General features: G+C 39.0%; 1 protein-coding gene across 1 annotated transcript; it reads left to right on the top strand.

The window, feature by feature from the left end:
- The first annotated feature begins 112 nt into the window (after positions 1-112).
- LOC119733234 (V-type proton ATPase catalytic subunit A) lies at positions 113-20,437 on the top strand. The gene is made up of 15 exons (XM_038206821.1): positions 113-219; positions 2,039-2,141; positions 4,498-4,626; positions 5,697-5,806; positions 6,557-6,661; positions 7,217-7,354; positions 7,870-8,021; positions 9,054-9,216; positions 9,926-10,034; positions 10,802-10,924; positions 13,421-13,535; positions 14,211-14,418; positions 14,890-15,044; positions 17,187-17,358; positions 18,999-20,437. The coding sequence occupies exons 2-15, from the start codon at positions 2,057-2,059 to the stop codon at positions 19,089-19,091; spliced, it is 1,857 nt and encodes a 618-aa protein (XP_038062749.1). The 5' UTR covers positions 113-219; positions 2,039-2,056; the 3' UTR covers positions 19,092-20,437.
- Positions 20,438-26,840: the final 6,403 nt, after the last annotated feature.

Genomic DNA, 26,840 nt, shown 5'->3' with positions numbered 1-26,840 from the left:
TACCATAGTCAGGTGCTCCCTTGGATCGTCTCGTGTTAATAAAAGAAGTCCAGGTACTGTGTAGATGTTTTGGGCTATTTTACGATGGAGTCGCCTCTTTTTGTAGCCCAAGAGAGATCGATGTTGTACGCAAATGAATGGAACATTGGGCGCTTTGGATTAGGTGTGTGCGCGAGAAGACTTATCACATGATTTTGTGCACATCGACTGATGAAACAGGTAGGTCTTCGCAAAATTGGGTAAAATCTATGTTTTCATTTTATTTAAAGGTTTAAATTAACTGGTTCTGGGTTTACAATTAAAAGGTAGGAGTTGTCTGTGCTAATGCATTATTTATAATAAGGCTTATGTAGGCATAAATTATTTCTGTGTGGCATTTTTTTCTCAACTCAATTTGCTGGATCGAAAATGCATGCAAAATGTGGGCGGGGCATGGGAGGGGGTAATATAGTTACGGGTCCCATTCCTATTCAGCGATGTTTAAAACCAACAGAAATGTAGAGAGGGCATGGATGATGGAGGGTAAGTTACCAATGGTTAGGGTTTAGATTTTTTGAGGGAAATTTTGGGTAAAATGAAGCTTAACATGCTTAACTTAAGTTAAGTTAAGCCTGGGAAGTTAAACAGAACCCTACATCATGCCCTAGGCTGGTCCTACTAAAATGCGTCAACAAGCGTCAACTGGCGTCAACAAACTTTAACGGTCGTCAACATGGTCAACCCAGCGTCAACAAATTTTGTAGAAGTTTTGGAAAATCAAAAACAGCAATTACATGTATATGGTAGAAATGGCAACAAAGAACACCTTCAGCATATAAATTAAAGTTAAAACTATTTCAATTTTTTTTTTCAACGCGAAATGTACGACGACTCTTTCGAGTTTGTGTTGGCCGCCATTATGTTAACGTGAAGCTAGCCGTACTACGCATGCGTGAAGTGTACAGGGCCATACTACGCATGCGCGAAGTGTACAACGCCATCCAAACAAGATGGCGGCCTACACTAATCGACAAACTCGTACATTTCGCATTCAAAAAACAAGTTTTTAAATAATTTTAACTTTAATTGATAATGTGCAGAAGATGTTCTTTATTGCTTTGTCTACCATATAAATCTACTTTTAATGTTCAAAAGCATATACAAAATTTGTTGATGCTTGTTGACGACCGTTGACGCTTGTTGACACTTTTCAGTAGGCTGTAGTTGTAAAAGAGGACAAAATCAATTTATGCTTCAAGTTCAACTTATTCATAGAATATTTTTATTTTATGTTAATGTGAAAAGAATGATTTGTCAAACTAAACTTGAAATGTAAGACAAAAAGTTATCTGAAGAAAGAATAATCTGAAAAAAAAAAGAATAAAAAAAAGTTTAAATAATGAATAAGGCCAAATAAAAAAAATACATATTTAATGCCCTGCCTTTTTTAACAAAAGGTAGCATGAGGCCCTTTTTTTGTCACTCTCTTAAACTCTTCAAGCCATCCCTGAAGAAAAACACTGGATGTAGGAAGAAATTCTTCACCCAAAGAGTGATAAACATATGGAATTCCCTTCAAGCAGTAGTGAATGCCAAAATTGTACTAGCAGCATTCAAGAAAAGACTGGATTCTCGCTGGAAGGAGGAAAAGATAGGATATGGGGTCACAAAGGCTATGCCTAATTAATTTACCCATTAAACCGTAAGTGTAAGTGTAAGTGACACAGGAAATGACATACCAGCTTGATATGGGCTAGATAAAACAGACAAAGAGGCTAAAATGATGTCACTGTTTAAAATTTATCATTTTTGGGTTTAAAGAAAACAAAAACAAATTGAGGCGGCCTCCAAAAAGGAAGCGGGCGGGGACGCTAAACATGTCTTTTTTAATTTGGTCTAATGAGGAATTGTAAAAAAATATAACAAACAATTTCATTCTCAAGGTGTAAGTGTATAAAAGATTCATGAATGAGCAATCCTGCCCCAAAAAACAATTCCACTTGAAAACACACCGCTGACAAATAAAACAACTTTTTGTTTGTTTTTCTTTTTTGCACAGGGAATCTTCTGTTGAAACATGTCCAAGTTCGACAAGCTTCCCAAGGTGCGAGATGCTGAGAAGGAGAGCCAGTATGGCTACGTGCACGCCGTCTCTGGCCCCGGTAAGTTACCGACTCCATACCTGAACAATAGAGGGCGGTATGTAACCCAGCAAGAAGAAGATCATGAAGAATTTCAATAAGATGGCACCCAAGTGACCCAACAACTATTTTTTTGAAAACATTTCAACTTCCAGTTCAAAGTTTGTGCCGTTCGTTCCTTCTTAACCCTAACCTTCCAAAATCCTCCAATATCCTGTTTGATAAATGGAGGATTTTGCAGGATTGAGGCTATGGCAAAAGTTTGTGGCTATGGTGTTTGTGCCCTTGGGCAAGACACTTAAAGAGGTTGTGGAATGCTCGAAGACATTTCCGTCATTTTTTGGGCATATGTAGCCTAAGGTGTGATGAAATAAAAACGACTATTGTTTCTGTCATGAAATGAGTACAAAGGTTACTTTTGAGAGCAATTTTTCAGGTCCTGTTTCGAGCCGAACGTGCAATTTGTGTAAAAGTCGTCGTTGCGGGCAGCAAACAAAACACAGTAAATCGTGACGTAATAAACAGGACTCGTTTATGCTACTCTGCATTGGGAATCCTGTTTATTACGTCACGATTTACTGTGTTTTGTTTGCTGCCCGCAACGACGACTTTTACACAAATTGCACGTTCGGCTCGAAACAGGCATGACAGGACTTGAAAAACAGCTCTCAAAAGTACCTTTTGTACTCATTTTATGACAGAAACAATAGTCGTTTTTATTTCATCACACCTTAGGCTACATATACCCAAAAAATGACGGAAATGTCTTCGAGCATTCCACAACCTCTTTAACTTCAATTGCAGGAGCATGAATGGGTACACACTGTACCAAACGTGCACTGATATCGGCTGCCGCGTGGTCCCATGGCCTGATGAACGGGGAATAATTGTAAAGCGCTTTGAGATTGTTCATACGATGGAATACTTTAACCCTAATAGAACTCATACACTCTTGTTTTACTATACTCTCGAGGACAATGCCTTGTGTTTCTCTTTGTCCCTGTAATATAACACTCTCCCATAAACTAAGCACACAAACTTACTACAGAGGACCGTTTCCAACAAAAGACCCAACTCCCAAGGACTGAAAGGATCTGTTGTTCTCCCTTCGTGTGTCGGTCCTCGGGGTTTTTATGTAGAACATGTACAACCCATCAGACCCAACGGCATGATTTGTTGGAATCTGTCAGGATGGGTACAGTACCCCTAAACTGACAGTCTTTTACATTGGGTTGGCACACCTCCAGAATCACAGTCAGAAAAATTTGTGTGTGCAGTTTCCTATATGGTGTTGGAATATGCCAGGATGGGTACAGGGTTTCATCTAGGATTTCCAAAACCGTGGTGCACTTTCAAAAGTACCCATCATACCATTCTCGTGCGATCCGATGATGGATGTACAAACATGTCTTGGGCGCATTCTGTGTAGTATTATTTGCGCGATGGACCGATAGCTAGCTGCGCAAAAGATACATATCTAGATAGATCACCAACTCATCCATGTTTTGTTGCGATTGATTGAGCGCGCAAAAAAAAAGACATATTCTGCTGCGCGATTGGGCTATCGCGCAAGCAAATCGACAGAGGGCGCTCGTTATACACTGGTGTCCGTGGTGCCGAGCACAAATGCGTAAAACGGTTGCGGGCACCAGCGCAGGCAAATTGGAGACATGGTGAAAAGATTCTACCCGTCATGTTTTATTGTCCATTTGGCAAAGTGCCTGTCCAAAATCACAAACTGCCCGTCTAAAAGACGGGTGGACGGTTTGCTAGATGCGACACATGGATGGGTATGGTTTCTAGTAAATCATGCTAGGGAGGTAGAGTTAAAAGCTATAGTCCATCATTTGTAATTAGTGCATTTTGTTCGTTTGAAGCATCAAAAGTGTTCAAAATCTAATGAAGGATACTGAGCAACTAACCTGATGAAGTTTCAGCTAAGCTTCAGCTGTACATTCCAAGAAAAGCAGCATTCTAAGATCTCAATTTCAAATCAAAAGTTACTGAATCATGTTTTGAATTGTTTTGAATTGCAGCTATACGCGGCGTCGCGCACTGATCCGACAAATTATAACAACCGCGCGCGCGTGTGTGTCTTTCCAATACTTGTGCGCGCTGCGCTGAATAACAAAACGAACTACTAATTTGAATTTTCCTACGGTGCTTCTTAAGAATCACCGTTGGAAATGCCTTCTTTCGTTGATTACTTCAAAATGACAGCTTGCCAGAAAGAATAATTTCACAGGGAGTTTAGTTCCCTTACTATCTTTCAACCAAGTTTGTTTTTCAACAGTAATTACGCCAGTTACTTTTCGGATGGCTGCAAATGATGGACTATAGCTTTAAATACAATGTTTATGTTTTTGTTTTGATGTAGTGGTTACGGCAGAGAAGATGGCAGGCGCTGCCATGTACGAGCTGGTGCGTGTGGGTCACAGCGAGCTGGTAGGAGAGATCATCCGATTGGAAGGGGACTTTGCCACCATCCAAGTCTACGAGGAAACCTGTATCCTTGACACACAGGACCTAAACCCTAACCCTTGGCCCTCCAAAATTAACTGAGCATTTGGAGGACGAGGCTGTATGCCTTGAAGTGCTGGTTGATTTTGGAGAATGGCATTTTGTCAAGATCTTAACTGAAAACGTTTTGCATAACATTGGTCGCTAGCGGTGAATCTTACATACATCAGGAGGCATCCATCCTGATATATGCAAATGATATATACATGACGTGAACCGTTCTGAATACCACCTCCTGAATTAAAAATCACAACTGTAACGTTGGCCCAAACCAGCCTATTGCAAAAAATGACAATAACCGCGTCACAAATGCTCAAATTTGGAATTTATGAGCTTCGATTTTCGAAAGTGTCTCTGGCAAATATTAATAAAGAGAGAGAAATCACTGTTCAGTATTTAAAACCTATGCATTTGGAATCCTTGAAAGTTACCTTCACGAAGACACTGATGATTTTGCTTACTTTTTGTGGTAAGACAAGAGTGACTGTTAAATGATCTTGTATTCAATCTCCGTCCATGCACTAGAGTTAAATAGCGATTTGAAAATGGACAATGAACAATTAAGAATGTGCATGTGCAGAGGTGATCCAACCAATATGGGCGATTCACAATGCAGTGTGCCACCAAGAGTTTGCCACGGAGAGGTCACGGTCGACAAAACATGGCCCATTTGAACGAGTGTCGGTAAAAAACTTGAGCTAATTTGTTATAGATTGGGGCAAAGCGTTCTGCTGCCTTACAAAAAACTCCAAAAAAAAAAAAAAAAAAAAAAGGGCAAACAGATACTCAAATCATACGCTTACAAACTTTCTGGCCGGAAAAACTAACAATTTCAAATGTCCCGCGCTGCGAATTTGTCTATCATCTCCCACAGTGCACTAAGAAAAAAGAACTCTCCGTAGCAAACTCTTGGTGGCGCTCTGCATTTAATGGGAGCTGGCTACCTGACCCCATATTTGTAGGAGGGTGGGAACAGTCGTTTGTAAAGCGGTCTCCAAGTTTCATTTTTTGTGACATGAAAGTGAATTTCATCGTTGTCCTTGACAAATTACCCAGCTGGTGTCAGTGTTGGCGACCCTGTACTGCGAACTGGGAAACCCCTCTCTGTTGAGATCGGACCGGGAATTCTGGGATCAATCTTTGACGGGATCCAGAGACCGTTGCGAGTACGTAAAGTTTAAACTCACCAGCCCGTCAAAAACCATTGCAATCATTGTATTCTAAGTCTGTTTTCAACGTCTCTAAAGGTGCCATAACCCTTAAGCCCTGTAATCAGTTGTTGCATACTGTTGCAGCCCTGTAATCAGTTGTTGCATATCGTTGCAGCCCTGTAATCAGTTGTTGCATACTGTTGCAGCCTTGTAATCAGTTGTTGCATATCGTTGCAGCCCTGTAATCAGTTGTTGCATACTGTTGCAGCTCTGTAATCAGTTGTTGCTTACTGTTGCAGCTCTGTAATCAGTTGTTGCATACTGTTGCAGCCCTGTAATCAGTTGTTGCTTACTGTTGCAGCCCTGTAATCAGTTGTTGCATACTGTTGCAGCCCTCTAATCAGTTGTTGCATACCATTGCAGCCCTGTAATCAGTTGTTGCATACTGTTGCAGCCCTGTAATCAGTTGTTGCATACTGTTGCAGCCCTGTAATCAGTTGTTGCATACTGTTGCAGTTAGCTGGCAACACAAGCCCGCGTGTTTCATTGCATCTTGTTGCAACAGGTTAACTGCTCATTGTGCCAGATTTTGAAAATAAGGTTTGAATTCCACTATATGGTTTGGATTTTGGAAATCAGTTACATGTATTCAAGAACATCCCCCAATGGGCTCCATATTCTCTGATTACTCACGAGGTATGTTTTCTTCTAACTACAACTTTGAATGCTTTGTTAATCGTTTATTTGTCATTTTGAATTTTTCAGGATATCAACGAACTGACCCAGAGCATCTACATTCCTCGTGGGATTAACGTGGCGGCTCTGAACCGCTCTCTGCAGTGGGATTATCAGGCATATCAGGGGATTAGGGTATGTCGGAATTAACCTGGATTAACGGAACCATGTATTGAAGTGGGATAAACTTGAATTAGTGGATATTTACATCAGGATAATCTTGGGTTAGTGGATTTTTAGGTGTGATTAACATGGATTAGTGGATATTTAGGTCATGATGATCGGGGATTAGTAGATATTTAGGTTGGAATTAACTTCGATTTATTGATAAGGATTGACTGGTCGTGGGCAAAATCGTATTAAAATTGGAGGATTCAGGGCTGTTAGGGTGGGGATATTTAAGTTGGTATTAATTTGGATTTTTGGATATTTAGGCTGGGATTATCTGGGATTAGTGGATTTTTAGATTAGGATTAACTGGATAATAAGAGGATATATTGTATATCTACATTGTGATAAAAATAATTATTATTGAAATTCAGAAGAAACATTTAAGCTGCCAATTTTATAAGAAAAAAAAATAAACAATTTGACTTGAACAGATTCTTTTTGAAGGCCCACCATTAGAAAGGAGCCCTTGTTTGAAAATGCAGCCATTTTGATTCTAGGATTCTTCATTTTTTATTGTAGGTGGGTAGTCACATAACAGGAGGGGATTTTTATGGAATCGTCCACGAGAACTCCCTCATTGAACACCGACTGATGCTCCCCCCGAAGTGTCGTGGAACGGTCAAGTGGATGGCGCCCCCTGGTAACTACAATATCACGGTAAGTATCCGAAAATTTCAGAGATTTTTTTATTTTCTCCCAACATAATAATACATATACTGGAGTCTTATATAGCGCAAGTATCTACCGACAAATAGGTACTCAAGGCACTGGAAATTATGTATATCATTAATATTATTATTAAAGTCAGGTAAATGAAGTTTATGAAAAATATGAGACCCATTATGTGGCACCTTATAAGGGTTTACAAGGTGCTGCGGCGCATATTGCAGCCACTGCCAGAAACACCGGGGCAAACCCCTTCTCTTAGCGATAATTGTTACTGGGTTCTTTAACATGCATTACACAACACACAGGACTTACGGCTTTACGTCCCATCCGAACGACAAAGCAATAATGGTAAAGTGCCTTGCTCAAGAGCACAAGCACCATGTTCCCATGGCCAGGATTCGAACCTTTATGTACCACGGCACACGAGGCGAACATCACCCCTGGTTTACATGTCTGACTTTGGAAAGCTAATGATTTTCTCTTTAATTGCACTTTTTGATCAGGATGTGATCTTAGAAACAGAGTTTGATGGAGACGTGACGAAGCATAGCATGCTGCAAGTTTGGCCTGTTAGACAGATGCGTCCCGTCTCAGAGAAACTTCCAGCCAACTACCCGCTACTGACTGGCCAGAGAGTTCTAGATGCTTTATTCCCGTAAGTTGTCAAATACTGTATGGAATCTGGTATACAAATAAAACATAGTTTGAGGGTTGATAGTATACAAATATTGACTGCTTCGAGTGGTGTAGTAAAACTAGCCTCCCGAGGTGATCCATGGACATTTCGCCGAGGGAAAATAGAATGCTCACGGATCACCGAGGGAGGCTAGTTTTACTTCACCATGAGCTAAAGCATTCAATATTTGTTTTATTACACTTCACCCACAGATTCTGCTTGGTTCTAATATTTGTAATTATTTAAATCTGAACACAGTTGAAATAAACTTCAATTTCAATAGAAAATGGGTGGAAAATGTATTTCTCTCTTCCAAGCTACCCCTTCACAAAATGTTTGAACCCAACTCTGCGGCGCGCTCTCTTTGGAACAAAACGCAGTACGCGCAACGCGCACACCAGCATGCATTTGCACACAAATTCAGCGCCGTGGATATAGTACTTTGGTTGCTAATGGTATAGTACTTTGGTTGCTACGGGTATAGTTCTTTTGGCCGTGCACAGAAAGATAGCAAAAATAGAAAGTATCATGTAACTTGCTCTCGGCCAATCAAGACACAGAATCTGTGGGTGAGGTGTTATATAATAAAAATTAGCTCCCCGAGGTATTAACATATTTGCCTGAGGAACTATAGTCTGTACCTTTCAATATTGAGGGGAGATAATATCAACTATCCTCCCACACTATTCACAACCGCCTATGCGCCAAGTCCACGATTGCTTCGAGCACATGCTTAACTCTTTCAGTGCCCGCGACATTTCAAAAGTTTAACCCGAAAGTGATTAACTTCGAGCGCTTTTTTTAATTGTTCACAATTCTGTAAAAAAAAGATTAATAAGTTTTACTTCCTAAATTTGTTATTGTTGCTCTGTGGTATATCCTTGGTACTTTGGAAAGTCAGTAGTAGTCACGCACATAGTGATACACCCTGAAACACTGTACTGCACACAGGGGAATTATATACAGGGAAATCTGTACTTTGTAAATGTTTTGATTCTTGTGTTTGTGTAGATGTGTGCAAGGCGGCACCACTGCCATCCCCGGTGCTTTCGGCTGCGGCAAGACCGTCATCTCCCAGTCGTTGTCCAAATACTCCAACAGCGACGTCATCGTCTACGTAGGATGCGGGGAGCGTGGCAACGAGATGTCTGAAGTACTCCGAGACTTTCCAGAGGTAAGGAGAGTTTTATTTCGGTAATGTTTTCATCTGAGACTGAAGACAAGAACTCAAAAATAATTAGTAATAATAAACAATTCAATTCTGATGTCAATCATGCACAGTGCTGTTATTTATTTATTTATTTATTGTCGGATGCATCACAAAGTGATGGATCATCTGTGGACTTTGTGCACACGGTATATCACTTCGTGGTGCGGCAACTATCCACAACACATCACTTTGTTGTGCGACAGACGATGTGGTAACAAACACAAATGCTTTGAGCAGCCATATGGAGGGAAACAAACGTTATTCAAAGAAAACTTCCAACTGAAAAACTTCCAACTCAAAAAAGCTTACAAACTCCTGAATTTTGTTTTCTGATAAAAAATCAATGCCATTTGGCATCATCTACAAATGTCAACATTCTCTTGCGCTACAAGAAAGTTCCGGCAAGGACTATGGTAAACGATCATTCAACTTTACTTCACGGGAACGAAGGATGGTTGGACTACTCTTGTTGATTATTTTGAACCGGTGTTTGGCACAATGGGGAGCCAGGACCAAGACATTTTGTGATGACGTTTTGAGCATCGTTTGACTAGAGGCGTTCGCATGTTGCTATGAGTAAGGCGTCAGTAACATCATGAATCAACCATGAGTCGACAAGTGGCCCCTGCCCAAACTTGCTCTACAATTAAACTTTGTATATTTCTTTTGATAGCTGACAGTTGAGATTGGAGGCAAGACGGAGTCCATCATGAAGCGAACAACTCTAGTAGCCAACACCTCCAATATGCCAGTGGCTGCCAGAGAGGCCTCAATCTACACAGGTATGTACGACATACGTTGAGCTATTTGTTGGCCACTTGTTTTGGTGGCCAGGTTAATGGCCAGTTTAATTACCAGTTTGATGGCCAGCTTTTGGTGATCCTTTTTTTCTTTCTTTTTTTCCAGTTTGATGGCCAATTGTTTTGGCCAGTTTGTTGTTTTGGCCAGTTTTTGTTTAGCCATTTTTTGGCCAGTTTGATGGCCAGTTTGAAGGCCATTTTGATGGCACATTTAATGGCCAGCTTTCGGCTGGTTTGGTGATCATTTTTTCTTCTTTTTTTGCCAGTTTGATGGCAATTTTTTTTGGCCAGTTTGTTGTTGGCCAGTTTTTGTTTAGCCATTTTTTTTTGCCAGTTTGATGGCCAGTTTGTAGGCCATTTTGATGGCACATTTAATGGCAAGTTTGATGGGTAGTTTAATTGCCAGTTTGATGGAAAGTTTGATGGCTAGTTTAATGGCCACTTTGATGACTATTTTTTGGTGGCCATATTGATGGCCAGTGTGGTATGAAAGCCATTTGTTGGCCGTGTAGCACAGTGTCAGTTAGACAAAAACCAGCGCCCATTATTCAAATAGTTTGGCCACAAAACAATCAACATTATCTACATGTAAATATGCATCATTACCCGATTGGAGGCCAGTTTACCAGCCACTGGTATAGTAGTCTAATCAGACATAAAGGCCATGTCGCAATCAAGAGTGCGTTGGTGAATACCATGAGTAGTATATGATTATAATGTTTTTCCGTCTTGCACCCTTCTGACTTCAGGCATCACCTTGGCCGAGTACTTCCGTGACATGGGCTACAATGTCTCCATGATGGCGGACTCCACCTCTCGATGGGCCGAAGCTCTTAGAGAGATCTCTGGCCGATTGGCTGAAATGCCTGCTGGTAAGCCTCCTTATTTTTGCCATTTTTCCAGATATTCAAGGCAATCAAGAGTCGGTTTTTGTCAGATCGTGGTTATCTTGTTTGGCTATCCAGCTGAACTTCTTGCATTCTAGAATAGGTTTAGCAATTATCTTCCATACTTTCAACATACCGGTATAATTACCTATCCAGCTTATCTTACATGTCTCAGTACTTAGCTCTTGTCTCTAATCCTTGTGTTTTGTCGATATTGTATATATATCTGACTTTCTGACTTTCCTATGATATGTGATATATCATCATTAATCCTTTTGTTGTGTAGATATTGTTTATCCAGCTTTGCTTGGTGCTATGATATATAAGATCGTTTCGTCTTTAATTGTCAGATAGTTGTCAAGCTTTCTTTCATAGCATGGTTTTGACTTTAGCGAAAGCAAGCTTACCAAATGCTAGTCAAAACAGGGGTGGGCTGTTTAGGTCTAGTGAAACAGGCATGCAACTTTTCCTCGGATCAGCTGATTTTTTTTTTTTTTTTTACATCCCATGTGTGCCAATGAAAATAGAAAAACACTGTACTAATTCCGGGAAAATTTTTAATATCCTTTTTTTTTTTGATTTCCCAGTTGCATGCCTGGTCAAACTATTTCTATGTAGCCCGGCTGGCGAGTCAAAAATTATTGGGCTAAGGCAAATATGAAAGGACAGAAAAAAAATACTAATTAAATTCAGAAAGCAAACCTGTGTCAATATGTGTCTAATTTTATTCACTGCTTAGGGTCAAATTATAAGATCTGTTTATTAAAAACACTGACAAGATTGCCTCAGGATACACATTTTACTTGTATGCATATTGTTGTTTAGGCCAAAAAAAAAATCTCTGGTTTCTGGTATGCGCGCGCGTCGCCGTAGCCATGCGCGTCGCCAAAATGAAAAAGGTTTTTTTTCAATGAAAGATGATGTCTCAAAACCGCCAAACTCACTGGTTTGACTGGAATCCTGCTACTGCACAATTTTAACGTGTTTTTAGATGGGGTTATGATCGAGAATAAGCTTTATGTGGCCTCTCTGGACTCCCATATATTTGCACTATTGTCGGGCACCATTTGCAGTCATCAGCCGACATTTGAAGCAAAAAAGTCAGCAAAAAAAAAAAAAAAAAAACGCGTCGCCGCACCACTTTTTGGACAAGCTTATAAAAGAAAAACATCCAGAATAGTGAAAATGCCTGCTGGCTAGTTAAGAGTCAAATTCCGTAGCCCAGCTGGCTAGTGAAAAAAGTGAAGGCCAAACCCTGGATAGTGCTCAGCAATAAGTCTGTTTGGTATCTTAATGAAGTTGTCTGGGCCAAAAGCATCAAGCATCATCTTGTTACTGTGATACATTACACAAACACCCATTCTGCTGGTAATTAACGCACAAGCGTCGAGCGAAGGCCTCTTTGCATGTTCATGGGCCATCGGTGATCATTTGACTATACCAAATTAGCTGTGACCATATCATTGTGTGCATGCGTAGTTGAAATACCAAACTGGCTTATATTATATCTGATCCTTCCATATTCCAGACATTGGTCATCCAGCTATGTACCTTGTTGCTGAGTTACTATCTAGCTAAACACTGTCTTGCTGCTTTAACCCTAACCGCCCTGAATCCTTCAAAATCCTCTTTGCCAAAGTGGAGGAATTTGGAGGATTGAAGTTACATGGCAAAAGTGCGTTACTGATTTCATAGGATGCGCTTTGTCAAGGTCTTGGGCCGGACCTTGTGTTGTTTTTGCTCAGCCATGCATAAATATAGGCCTGCATTATGCTGGAAATCCTCCGTACTGCTCCAGGATGTCACTGGCCAAGCCTTAACATATTGACAGTCACTACCGCGGGATTTTGCAGGATTCAGGCAGTGGTCACCCCTCCACGGACCATATTCAAGAAATAATGAAGGAATTTGCAGGATTGAGGCTATATGCTATTTTTCCATGAGGCCAATTGGAGGATTTTTGCAGGATTGAGGCTACATCCTAGCAAAAAGGCCTAGCGAGTTAGAGTTAATAGCTGAATGACATCCTTCTGTCTTGCAGACATTGGTCATCCAGCTTATCTATGTACATGTACCTTATTGCTGAGTTATCTAGCTAAACCCTGTCTTGCTGCTTAGCAGATAGCTCAATGACATCCTTCTGTCTTGCAGACATAGGTCATCCAGCTTATCTATGTACATGTACCTTGTTGCCGAGTTATCTTACTAAACCCTGTCTTGCTGCTTAGCTGTTAGCTCAATGACATCCTTCTGTCTTGCAGACATTGGTCATCCAGCTTATCTGTGTACATGTACCTTGTTGCCGAGTTATCTTACTAAACCCTGTCTTGCTGCTTAGCAGATAGCTCAATGACATCCTTCTGTCTTGCAGACATGGGTCATCCAGCTTATCTATGTACATGTACCTTGTTGCCGAGTTATCTAGCTGAACCCTGTCTTGCTGCTTAGCAGTTAGCTCAATGCCATCCTTCTGTCTTGCAGATAGTGGCTATCCAGCTTATCTCGGGGCTCGTCTGGCGTCCTTCTACGAGAGAGCTGGCCGAGTCAAATGCCTGGGCAACCCAAGCAGAGAGGGTAGTGTCAGCATCGTAGGGGCGTAAGTAACTGTTAAAGGGAAAATACAACATTTGCAAACATCAAAAAATAAAACAACCAAATCATTTTGAAATACTTTGCTGGACTGTTAGTGAATGACAGTGTAAAGCATCCTGTAAAATCAAGGCACCTGGTATACTGTCATTTTCAAGAAAAATGGTAATTTTGAATCAATTTCCAATGCTGATCGGCCGACCAGCGTTGGAAAAAACTGGTTTTTTTCAAGTACTGGCCCCAATTGACCATCGCACTTGTTTGCAATCGATTACACACCTATGAACGGGTACAAGCCAGCTAGACTGGTTCCCTGACCTTACAATTCCCCAATGTGTGTAAACTGCTCTGTTTCTTCTTAAATGGAGTCAGGGAACCAGACTACAGGAAAATGATGGTTTTTCTTGGTTTTTATAGCATTTTTGAACCCAAAACCTCAAAGAAGTCAGTGTAACTACAGTTGCTATATATTTCCAACCTCCCAATTCCATCCATTTCTGAAAATTACAGCAAAAGCAAATGATGTTTATTCCCTTTAACATTTTGGGGACAGGTTTCTGATGAATAAGAATAAGGAAAACTTGATTGTAGTGTACAAATATAGAATAGTTGGAGGGAAAACAGAGCACATCAGTAAACCTGGTTCACATCATTGAAACCGTATTTCCCGTGTATTGTACAGTGTGTCTCCCCCCGGTGGTGACTTCTCCGACCCCGTAACCACGGCGACTCTAGGCATCGTCCAGGTCTTCTGGGGTCTGGACAAGAAGCTAGCCCAGCGAAAGCACTTCCCCTCCATCAACTGGCTCATCAGCTACTCCAAGTACATGAGAGTGCTAGACGACTTCTACGATAAGAACTACACAGAGTTTGTGCCGCTCAGGACTAAGGTGAGTGTCTCAGCTGTAAATTCTCCTGATTTTTAACCAGTTCGCGTCGGAGGACGTGTTAACACGCACTGGTCATTTTTATACATAGGCACGGTTGATAGGTTAAAACGTCAAGCGTGCCTCGACTTACCTTTGAGTGACGTCTAAACACGCTAATCTCTTTTGTCTTTTGTACACACACACACAAAGTCTGTGGAGGTGGACCGTGTGCTTTGTACCGGATGTCAGTTCATAAAAACCAAAAAAACGCGGTCACTCACGTGCAACTGAGTGTCAGTTCATGGCATCGGTGACGATGTTTTGCTTGTTGTGCAACCTTTGACCTTTTAACCTTATGAATATGCATGAACAAGTCAAGGAGATTTTTCATCAGGAGGAAGATCTGTCTGAGATTGTGCAGCTTGTCGGGAAGGCATTTTACTTTGCTATGCAAATGTTTGACCTTTCCATTTTATGAATATGCATGAACAGGTCAAGGAGATTCTTCAGGAGGAGGAAGACCTGTCTGAGATTGTGCAGCTTGTCGGGAAGGCATCCCTGGCCGAGTCTGATAAGATCACGCTGGAGGTTGCCAAGCTTCTCAAGGATGACTACCTCCAACAAAATGGCTACACGCCTTACGACAGGTCGGTATTTAAAGACAGTAGGTCTTGATGCATACCCAGATAAGCCATACATGTGTAGGATTGAGAGTTATCAGGTTTTTTCCTTCGGAATTTAGGACTTTTTGTACAGATTTTTCCTAAGTTCAGGATTTTCAAATAATCCCCTTTTTAGGCCATTAGCCTGGGGGTTTGGTCGGTATCAAATCGGTGCATAAATAACTAAAGTGCGCATGCGCAAGGCATACTGCCCCTAGAGTGGTAACAAGCATTTAGATGGACATTTTTCCTAAGTTCAGGATTTTCAAATAATCCCCTTTTTAGGCCATTAGCCTGGGGGTTTGGTCGGTATCAAATCGGTGCATAAATAACTAAAGTGCGCATGCGCAAGGCATACTGCCCCTAGAGTGGTAACAAGCATTTAGATGGACATTTTGGAAAAATAGGTGATAACACCTAAAACGCTGCATTGCTGCAATGCTATCACATATTTTCTAACTCGGGAGGTGTATACCTTGCCAAAAATCGCTGTGACGATTATTCCCCTCGTTTGATACCGTTGGCCAAAATTTTGGACCGAGGCTGATGGCCTATTTGAAATCTGGAGAACACAGTGAATGTGTTCTCTACCTGGAAAAGTTTATCAAAAATTGGTATTGTAAGGGGTGCCATTTGGCAAATACAAACAATTAGCGGAATCCGGCGACCAGAATCAGAAGTTGTTACTGTGGTGGTGCTACGTTCATGCAAATGCTGCAAACGTTCTTAAAGGGAAAATACAACATTTGCAAACAGCGAAAAATAAAACTACCAAGGTGTTACGAAATACCTTACTAGGATGTTGGTAAATGACAGTCTAAAGCATCTTGTAAAATTAGGGCACCTGGTGTGAGGTCATTTTCAAGAAAAAGTGTCCTTTTGTATACATTTCCAACGTTGGTCGGCCGGCCACCGTTGGAAAAACCTAACTGTTTTTCAACTACTGATCTAAATTTACCGGGTTTTTTTTTTTTTCAGTCCAAATTTTGTTTGCTATTGGTTCCATGTTCATGAACGGGTGCAGGCCAGCTAGACTGGTTCCCTTACCTTACAATTTTCCCGCATTTTTTGATCCGTTTCATTTTTTAGTGGAGTCAGGGAACCAGACTACTTGAATATTTTTGTTTTTTCTTGGTTTTCCAGCATTTTCGAACACAAAACTTCAAACACGTCAGTGTAACAATATTTGAACTATTATACTAACTCCCCCAAATAGTTCATTTTTGAAAATTACAGCAAAAGCCAATAATGTACATTCCCTTTAACGACATTTTGGTACACTAAAACTATTGGTCGAAGGAGCTATCGTGGCCTCAATTTGAGTGCATTAATAGGTAGACCATTTTTATATGTGCCAACCGGACAACTACCGTTGACTCCCATTACAAACACAGCCAGACCTATCAAGTTATTTGTTATGGCACATTCAGGATCAAGGCTCTACGTTCACTGTAACCAGAATTTTGTTGTGACAGTGTATTGATGAGAGTTAAGTTAAGGAGAATACATAAGACAGTGTGGATTCGTAAAGCGCCGAGTGAATTCATAAATTAACAATCCACACTTGCGAGTGTATTCTTCGACTTAAACCATTGCGTCAAAAAAAGTATTGTCATTAACAGTGAGTGGAGATGAAAAGACTTGCATATATCACATGTCGAGTTGTGGCCATTGGGTAATTTACAAGGGAGGTTTTTTTAGTCTATACATCATGTATACGTAATCAAGCATTGTGGCGTGTTAAGCATGTATCGCCACACCCGTACAGTCAAGTCATTTTGTGTGTAGCTCCTTCCGTCAACATGGAAAGTTCAGACGACAATTTCTTTTTGACTCAAAGTAGTTTTTGCAGTGACGGCGGAGAATCTGACAGTGAAGATGCGTTGTTAATTTTCGAAAGGAAAGTTTCCATGCATACGGTCCTGTTAATGCTCATTATGGAGAACACGGTCCGACGACGTGTTCAAAGTTTGGATTTGTAATTCTGAATCCACACTTTACTAAAGATTTGTTGTTCCGAATCCACACTTTGTGACCAGTGTATTAACAGATACACCGAATCACACTTTTAACAATAGTGCGACGTCATAGCAATGGTTTAACTGTCATGGATTTTCTGATCTGCAGGTATTGTCCGTTCTACAAGACGGTAGGCATGCTGCAGAACATCATCTTGTTCTACGATCTTGCCAGGCACGCAGTGGAGACCACCGCCCAGTCTGAGAACAAAATCACCTGGGCCATCATCCGCGAGAACATGGGCGACATCATGTACCAACTCAGTAGCATGAAGTTTAAGGTAAGGCAGCAAATAGATCCAGGTGCTGATTTCACAAAACTTGTCTTATCTTACAACTTGTCTCACGACTTAGGATGAGTCCCCGCTCTAAGATCAATCTTAGCTAAGATGCTTTCTAGGATCAATTTCATCTTAAGCAAGACGCATCAAAATTACCTATTTAATAGCTATTCCATTTCTGTTTTTACCACTTGACATAACAGTCATTGAAAAGAAATGCGCAAAACCAATTTCTCCTCACGAAATTTAGCCAGAAAAATAACTCTACTCAATAATTTTCACATGCGAGGTAGTTGTACACAAGATGTGACGCATCAAAACTACCAACTCAATAGCTATTTCATGTTTGTTTTTACCGATTGACAAAAACAGTTGTTGAAAAGAAATGCGCAGAACCAATTCCCCCACATAAACTTTAGTTTGAAAAATTACTCAACTCAATCATTTTCACATGCAAAGTAGTTCTACACTAGATACGATGCATCAAAACTACCAATTCAATAGCTATTCCATGTTTGCTTTTACTGCTTGATGAAACAGTCGTTGAAAAGAAAAATGGGCAAAACCAATTTCCCCTCACCAAGTTTAGCCCAAAAATCAATCAATTTCACTTGCATTTTGAAATGCATCAAAACTGCCAATTCAATAGTTATTTCTTCTTCTTTTTTACCAATTGACCAAACAGTCATTGAAAAGAAACGCGCAAAACCAATTTTCCCTCATGAACTTTAGCCAGAAAAATTACTCTTAAAAATCAATTTCACATGCATTTTTCAATGCATCAAAACTACCAATTCAATAGCTATTAGTTTTTAACACTTGACTAAACAGTTGTTAAAAAAGAAACGCGCAAAACAAATTTCCCCACATGAAGTTTAGCCAAAAAATTGCTCTACTCAAACCAGTTCATACGCAAGGTATTCTTCACAAGATGCGATAGAGTCATTCTTGCTCCCCGTTTCATTACTCTATTTTTTTTGCTCGTGCTTTTTCTGCTCATACCCCTTAGAAATTATTAATTTAAACTGGGAAAGTTTTCCCACGAATGTTTACAAGTACTTTGCCACAAGCAGGAGATAGTTTTGCTTGCAAGTTCGATGAAGAGTACATTTTCACAAGAATTAATAGAAAAGCGAGTGTGAAAAAATGATTTCGTATGAGTACTGCAATGCTTTGTTAGCACGAACAACAGCTAGAAGCCCGCCATAAGTGAAAGTAGTACATTGCACATGTGTACGGTATGAAATGACGGAGCCATGCAGCTTAAGTTTTTGAAACAGAAATATTTAAGAGGTAACTGAAGAGCTGTTTGATTTTTGGTCCAAATACCTTTGTTTATTTAAAAAATAACTTTTTCTTCAGCAATAATAACAAAATATACTGATAATTTTCTAATTTGCCTTTCGTACAGTTTATGTGTATTGATTATTACATTTTTGTAAGAAGTTTTTGTATGAGCTTCACAAGAAAATGAACAATCTTTTGTTTATTTTCATGTTCTGTTAAGTTTTGTAAATTATTGTCCATTTTCTGTAGTGTGGACAACTTGTCACGTTACAGCATGCTTTTTCCATGTGTTTTAATAAAAAGGCTAAAGTAAATACATTTCTTTTTCAATTGTTTTCCTTAAATAATTGCAGGATCCGGTCAAAGACGGTGAAGCCAAGATCAAGGCAGACTTCAATGAACTCGCCGAAAATATGCAGACTCAATTCCGAAACCTAGAAGACTAACTCCCTTCTCTCCTAGGAACAATAGCTATAAATATATCCTAAAGACATGTTAATAATAATATAGTACTCTTATGAGATATTGTGATGTTATAGCACTTTTAATGCAAGGTACAGCATTGAGTTGGAAAAACCTAAACTTATGCTCCAATGATTATGTAAACGAGTTACATAATCAATGAAACGTAGGTTTTAACTAAATATTGATTGGCAAAGAACAATAGGCAAGTTGGCCAACAGAGAGATTGCTGGCATGTTAATTTCCTTTCATCCACTTTGCTGTAAATTGGACCACATTGACATAGCATTCCTTCCAATTAACTGTCTATATCTCTGGATGTAGGTGTCAGAAACAGACAATGAAAAAAACATTGTGTTGAGAAATAATCATTCTTTAAAGGTATAGTCCATCATTTGTAATTTGTGCATTTTGTTCGTTTGAAGCAACAAAAGTGCTCAAGATCTAAAGAAGGGTGCTGAACAACTAACCTGATGAAGTTTCAGCTCAGCTTCAGCTGTATATTTCGAGACAAACGACATTCTAGGATCTCGATTTCAAATCAAAAGTTGCTGAATCAGGTTTTGAATTGGGCTTGAATTCAGCGTCCGAGACATGTTCTCACTGAGCCGATTGCAGCTACGCAATGTCGTGCACTGGTCCGACGAATTATAGCAACCGCGCGCGTGTGAATCGTGCTAATGCTTGCGCGCGCTTCACCGAATAACGAAACGAGCTTCTAATTTCCTAAGGTGCATCTTAAGAAGCACTGTTGGAAAGGCCTTCTTTTGTTGATTTCTATAAAATGACAGCTTGCCAGAAAGAATAATTTCACAGGGAGTTAAGTCCCCTTACTCTCTTTCAATCAAGTATAACATTCAACAATAATACGCCAGTTGCTTTTTGGATAGCTGCAAATGATGGACTCTGGCTTTAAGTATGGTATAAGTTATGAAACAAAATAGGAGCTAGTATTTTCAATATTTTTTTTCTCTTAATGTATAATGTTTTTATACACTGTATCGTGAAAATACATGAAAACAAATTCGGAACCAGGAACAAGGAGTGAACAATTCTGTTTGCATAGTTGTAAATAGCATTGTTTACAACAAAATTAACAGGAATAATAATTAGCAATTCAAAAAGAACAAATCGAAAGTCTGTACAGACTTTCAATTTTTTGAGACCCCACAGAATAAGGTCTCCAATATTTCCACAGAAAGCCTGATATTAACTCGCCATTAATTTACATTCCATCTTTAAAAGGCCTATACTATAGATAAATATTCCACAGTATTTTGACGACTGATATCTTCAAGTGCTATAACATTTCAATATTAACAGTACTGGAGTATCTGACCATTGGTGTATATTTTTCCTGCTGAAGATCTATATTGTGTCCTGTCAAACAGTGTCTGTAAAGGGAAGTGTGAAATCTAGGTTAGTTTTGAGAACAAACTTAATTGTCTTTGTTCCTTCTTAGTCTTTTGTTTGTTTGAAGAGTGATTCCTCCTAGACAGCTCGGAGTCATTTACCAGACTGAAGTCAAGCCTGTCATGCCAATAATACTCTCGACCAAAAAAGAAAGTACCCCCGTAATACTTTTTTGTCTAACTCAATAACTACTGGGCACATCTTGCTCAAATTACGACTGATCAGTACAGAAATTCCTTAGCAATCCAGCCATACTCTTTGTTTGGCCCAAAACAGTGATAATGTGTACAAAATTATGCAATTGATGACAAACGGTACTGAAAAACAGTGGCACTTTTGTAAACGTGCAAGGCGAGTGTGAACCACAACTTGCACGTATACAAAAGTGCAACTGTTTTCGGTACCATTTGTCAGAAATTGCATAAATTCGTACACATTATCACTGTTTTGGGCCAAATGAAGAGTATGGCTGGATCGCTAAGGAATTTCTGTACTGATCAGTCGTTATTTGAGCGAAAGGTGCTCAGTATTTTTGAGTTAGACAAAAAAGTATCGGAAGAGGGGGACTTTCTTTTTTGGGTTGAGTGCATATTGCTCATTTGCAGTGTTTTTTGCTTAGGGCTCGTCCATTAGACCTTCATCATGCTGCTGAAGCAAAGGTTGTGAAAAGTCTTATACTACGTTTTGAATACTAGGGATCCTAGTTCATTTTATATGGGAAGCACATTTCTTTACGTAGCTATTGACATTGCGACATACTTCAAATCCACCAGGTAGTTGTAAGGATTTGATGTCTCTTCCTTTATTAATTGAAGAATTTGGAGGAATTTGGATTTTATTGAAGGTTTATGCAAAAAGCGGAAAGATTTCCATATCTGGCCATCACTTGTCACCCTGTGTACAAGCCCTATGAGACTGATCTGAACATTTCTAAGTGTTTTCTCGGTAAATACTTCAATATTTTCCCTGCTAAATTTGACTGCTTATGACATACATGTACTATCACTTTCTGATGGCTCATAGGTCACCGAAGGGAAAAATGAGTGATGGCCAGATATGGGAATCTTTCCCCAAAAACTCCCTTTCGAGTTGATAACGTAAATATCTATTTCTGAATCTAATCTGCTTCCATGATTTCTTGTTTTATCTTTTAGTATCTGTTTTTGAAGAAACTGTTCACTTTCGATTTCTTTTCTCATTTCTTTGTCTCTTCAGTGAAATATTTATTTATTTGTTGACTCATGGCGCCCACAAAATAAAGTGTTTTATAACAAGTAATATATGCAATAATAAAACTGAAGGACAAACGATGTGCAAGGATACTGCTGATCCTGCTGTATAATCTATAAAATTCATATATTTCCGACACCATTATAAACTTGAAGAAATTTGTTTTTGATCTTTTAAGTCACTAATTAGATGGTCACATTCATTTGTTGTGATTGGACAAATCTTTATTACTGATATACCTGACATTTATTTGTGTATTTGGTGAATAGCCTATGTAGCCTGTGGGCCACAATTAATTTAAATTCTTTATGGCAATTTTTTTTTATCTAAAATTGTGTTGTCAGAATACATTGGAGGTAAAAAATGTGTTCTTTACAGTATTAGTTGTTAATGTGTACTCTTCAAATTATGTGTAATAATCGTAAATGATGATAGTTTTAGCAAATAAAGTGTACATTGTGTCGGAAATTATGTTTTGAAATTCGTTTTATTGAGGTTGCATATGCCTAGGAAAGTGGTTGTATACCTAGCTAAATTGATGAAGCCTTTTGACTCTACCTTTGCCAAACTTCAATTCCTAAGACTATTGCATTTATCAAACAACAAATTGAACATAAGCACAGGTACAGGTGAACACCAAAACACCCTAATTTGACGAAGTTGTGGGTATAAACTAATTATAACCGTATTTTGGTTCGGGATTGATACTTGGGGAATGTACATCATTGGCTTTTGCTGTAATTTTCAGAAATGAACTATTTGAGGGTTAGTATAATAGATAAAATATTGTTACACTGACATGTTTGAAGTTTTGTGTTCGAAAATGCTGGAAAAACCAAGAAAAACAAAAATGTTCCAGTAGTCTGGTTCCCTGACTCCACTAAAGATAAAATGGATCCATTTATAGATGCCGGAAAATTGTAAGGTAAGGGAACCAGTTTAGCTGACCTGCACCCGTTCATGAACATGAAACCAATAAGCAAACAAAATTTGGACTGAAGAAATGGTGAATTTTGAGCAGTAGTTGCTAAATAGTTGGGTTTTTTCAACGGTGGTCAGCCGACCACTGTTAGAAATGTATACAAAAATACCATTTTCTTGAAAATGACTTCACACCAGGTGCCATAATTTTACAGGATGCTTTAGACTGTCATTTACCAACATCATAGCAAGGTATTTCGTAAAAACTTGGTAGTTTTATTTTTCGATGTTTGCAAATGTTATATATTCCCTTTAACCACATAGGGGCCTAACCCACTTTTTCTATACCAAGCAAATCGGGCAAGGTGTGTAATTCAGTCAAAGTTTCAGTTCAGTTAGACGGAAACATGATATAACACATTGCTATTGGAATAACTAAAATGTATCCACTCAACCAATAATAAGCATAAGTAAGATTTGAGGCTTTGCATGGTGGAAATACTAAATAATGAAAGGTTTGCGAAAACACCATGCGAATAATTTCTCAACTAAGAGAATGGTTCTGAAAAGAACCAGAGGTATAAATAAGCAGCAAGAGTAGGCGGGTTCACATGATTTTAATACCCGACATCATCAGAAGTACATGAAGTGACACATGATTCACAATTTTTTTTTTTTAATTGAAATGAAACTTTAAACTAATAGGGCTCTCTTGCAAACCCACGTGACCCAGCCTACGTTCTTCCGGGTGCCGGAAAGTCAGCGTCGCCATTTCCGGGCATATCTGACATCGATTTGTTATTATTACAAAATGTATTTTAAACTCTTGATATTAATCTTGCGAAGCAATTTGTTTTGAGGGGGGGGGGAGGTGGGGTGGGGTGGGGTTGGGGGGTAAATTCTATAGCTTTTGATTAGTAATAATAATAATAATCAGCATTTAAGAACGCTGCTATTAGTAAACTAATTCACAACGCTTACAGTGTTACCCCTTATTACATTTGCCTCATTTATTATTTTTTTTGGGGGGGGGGGGGGGTTGGGGTTAACTTTTTGATAGCTATAGCTTGAATTGTAATAATTAGTTTGTGGACACCATATGCAGCACCTAATGAACCAAACAAACGGCACCTATATGTATAGTGTCTTCTTGTAAAATAATAGTGAGATTGATTGGTATCTGAAATATCCAGTTGAAATATCTCTACAACTCTTTTTATTCCCCCATTTTGAAAATTGACCCCCCCCCCCCCGCTTTGCGCAAAACAGCATGCACCGCACATAAGTCAGGTGGCTTAGATCTAATTTTCGTCAAGATCGTGACCGACTGGTCCAAAGCACCAAACTTGGCAGATATATTCTTATAGACCTAGAGAAGATATTTAGAAGGGGTGACACCTGAAATTCTTTTGGGAAGGGTGCCTAATTTGCATAAATCGTTAATCCCTGTCGTGTAATATATTTATTCCCATATTTGGGTATATTTCCATTTTTTATTTTTTTGAAAAGTGTATTTTGGGGATTCTAGTTACATATCTTTACTTAAATAACATTTTCCAAAGCATATAAGTGACTGAATAGTTATGAGGACATAGTAACGATCCAAAATGGCTACTATTATGCCCTAAAATTGCGCACATTTACCTTGTCTCCAGATATCATCAATTAGTCTTGCCAAACATTAGCATTGATGAACTTCAAATTCACCAAGTAGCTTACTGGTACAGCTACCCTATTAAAACCTTATGCAAAATCATGTGAACAATGATAACATTGTGATATTAAGCCCAGAAAACAAAAACTGGGAAAAACGAGGTGTCCATAAATTAGGCTAACAAGTAGGTGAAGGGTTGCCTAACATGGAACACTGGAACAAGTTCAAGGAAATTCCCCTAATTATTGTTGAGAAAACGTTTTGGCGTAGACAAAATTATTGTAAACAATAATAATCTCTTATTTAGGGGGATTTTGTTGAACTTGTTTAAGTCCCCACGTTACCCTTCCCGTATTAGCCCAATTTACGGACACCACATTTTCTCCCCTTTTTTGGTCTTTTGGGCTAAACATCACGATGTTATCAATTTTCACTTGATTTCCCACTTATTTTTGTTATGGTAACTTTGCCAGTAAGTAACTTTGTTAATTTGAAGCTCATCAATACCCACGTTCGGCGAGACTAGTTGATGATATCTGAGGAAAAGGTAAATGCGCGTAACTTTAGGGTAAAATAGTAGCAATTTTGGTTCTTTACTATGTCCTCCTAATTATTCAGTCACTTATATGTTTTACAAAATGTTTTGAAGTAAGAATATGCAAGTAGAATCACCAAAATACACTTTTCAAAAAATAAAAATATAAAAATATACCCAAATATGGGAATAAATATATTACACGGCAGGGATTAACGATTTATGCAAATAAGGCACCCTTCCCAAAAGAATTTCAGGTGTCACCCCTTCTAAATATCTTCTCTAGGGCTATAAGAATCTATCTGCCAAGTTTGGTGCTTTGGACCAGTCGGTCACGATTCCGACCATATGCCACCTGACTAAATTTCACGCGCGTGCGCATGCGCACTTCCTCGGTCTGGTACTGGTCGTCGTGGTTTTATTTGCGGGATAGATGAAGCGTTTTTAAGCCTGAAATATCTCCTTTTAACCTGTGCATCCTGTCATAGTAACCAGAGAATGTTGTTCTCCAACACTCCAAGAAACATTTTAGCTTAGAATTTGTTGCCTACGGAGTACTATAATGATGTTTTTGGAGCCGCGAAAATCTTGAATGGACAAAAGTTAAAACGAACGTGGCAGCAATGGCGGAGATGTGTGTACATGTGCATTCAACCAGGCTTGGCCGGGTGAGTTCAGTTTTGTTTTTAGGGATACGGAGGATTTTGACATTATACCTGCCATGTCAGGAACATAGAAACCTTAAAAACAACCTTGTCGTTTGTATAAAGAAATAAATGTGGAAACATTTGTAGTATATCCACATACTAGCCCCACAAAAATGTGGCCAATTTACTAGCAGACCTCCGTAAATAAAGGCCACACTTGGAACATGTACCCGAATAGAACTTTGTCAAGTCTTGATTTTCATATTTAGACTTTGTTTGTAGTTTATTTATGCTTAAGAAGCACTCACCCTCTTTATAGCGATAGAAAAAAAGTTCGGTATTTCTCACACATCTATTTTTCAAGTAAATTCCAGGTTCGTTTGCACACATTTGCGTATCTAAATAGGCCAACACGAAATTACAAAAAAAAAAATAGACGTGTACACTTGCCTCACATTTAACCTCACAACTGAACAGCCAGCTGGTCACCACTCACCTTGTACTAAGTGTATCATAACCAGTTCATAATTATCAATTTGTCTTAACTTTTAGTTCATTATCACTGGCTAATTAATTAACGTTATTTTCAAGTTGTCAGGTTTATCGCTCCTGTAAATTTATCAATCCTCGTAAATTGCACTCCACATTTATTAATGCACTACTCATCGCTTATTATCCATTTTCATAATGTGCCTGTATAACCTAGATGCTGAATTACCCATTCGCCTTAATATTTAATTGATTAGATTTTATCGCTCTGTAATTATCAACGATACCTTTTGAAGTTTAACCTTTATCTTTCCTGTATAATTATCAATCTTCATCTACATGTATACACTAACAATACATGTATACTTTAACAATTATTAACAAATTATTGCAGAGTAATGGGTCTAGCCAATATCTGTGCTTATCTGTAATCTATGATACATTAACTCACTCCTCCAAAATCCTCCTGGCGGTTTTGGAGGATTCTAGAGGATTGAGGATGAATGGTGATTGAATCAAATGAGGATTCTGGAGGATTGAGGATGAATGGTGATTGAAGCACATGAGGATTTTGGAGGATTGAGGATGAATGGTAAATGAAGCACAAGAGGATTTTGGAGGATTGAGGATGAATGCATTTTAAGGCAGGACTGTCTGATGATTTTGAAGGATTTGGCGTTGGTTATCCTTCATTTAAACACGAGTGCAAAGTTTTGGGATGAGGAGGATTTTGGAGGATTGAGGATGAATGCATTTTGAGGCAGGACTGTCTGACAATTTTGAAAAATTTAGGCAGAGTTGAAAAATTTTGGAGGATTTTGGAGGATTGAGGATGGTTGTAAGC

This window comes from Patiria miniata, unplaced genomic scaffold (assembly GCF_015706575.1).
Source record: "Patiria miniata isolate m_02_andy unplaced genomic scaffold, ASM1570657v1 HiC_scaffold_25, whole genome shotgun sequence".
Lineage (NCBI taxonomy): Eukaryota > Metazoa > Echinodermata > Asteroidea > Valvatida > Asterinidae > Patiria > Patiria miniata.
This window is presented reverse-complemented; position numbering and strand designations above follow the sequence as displayed.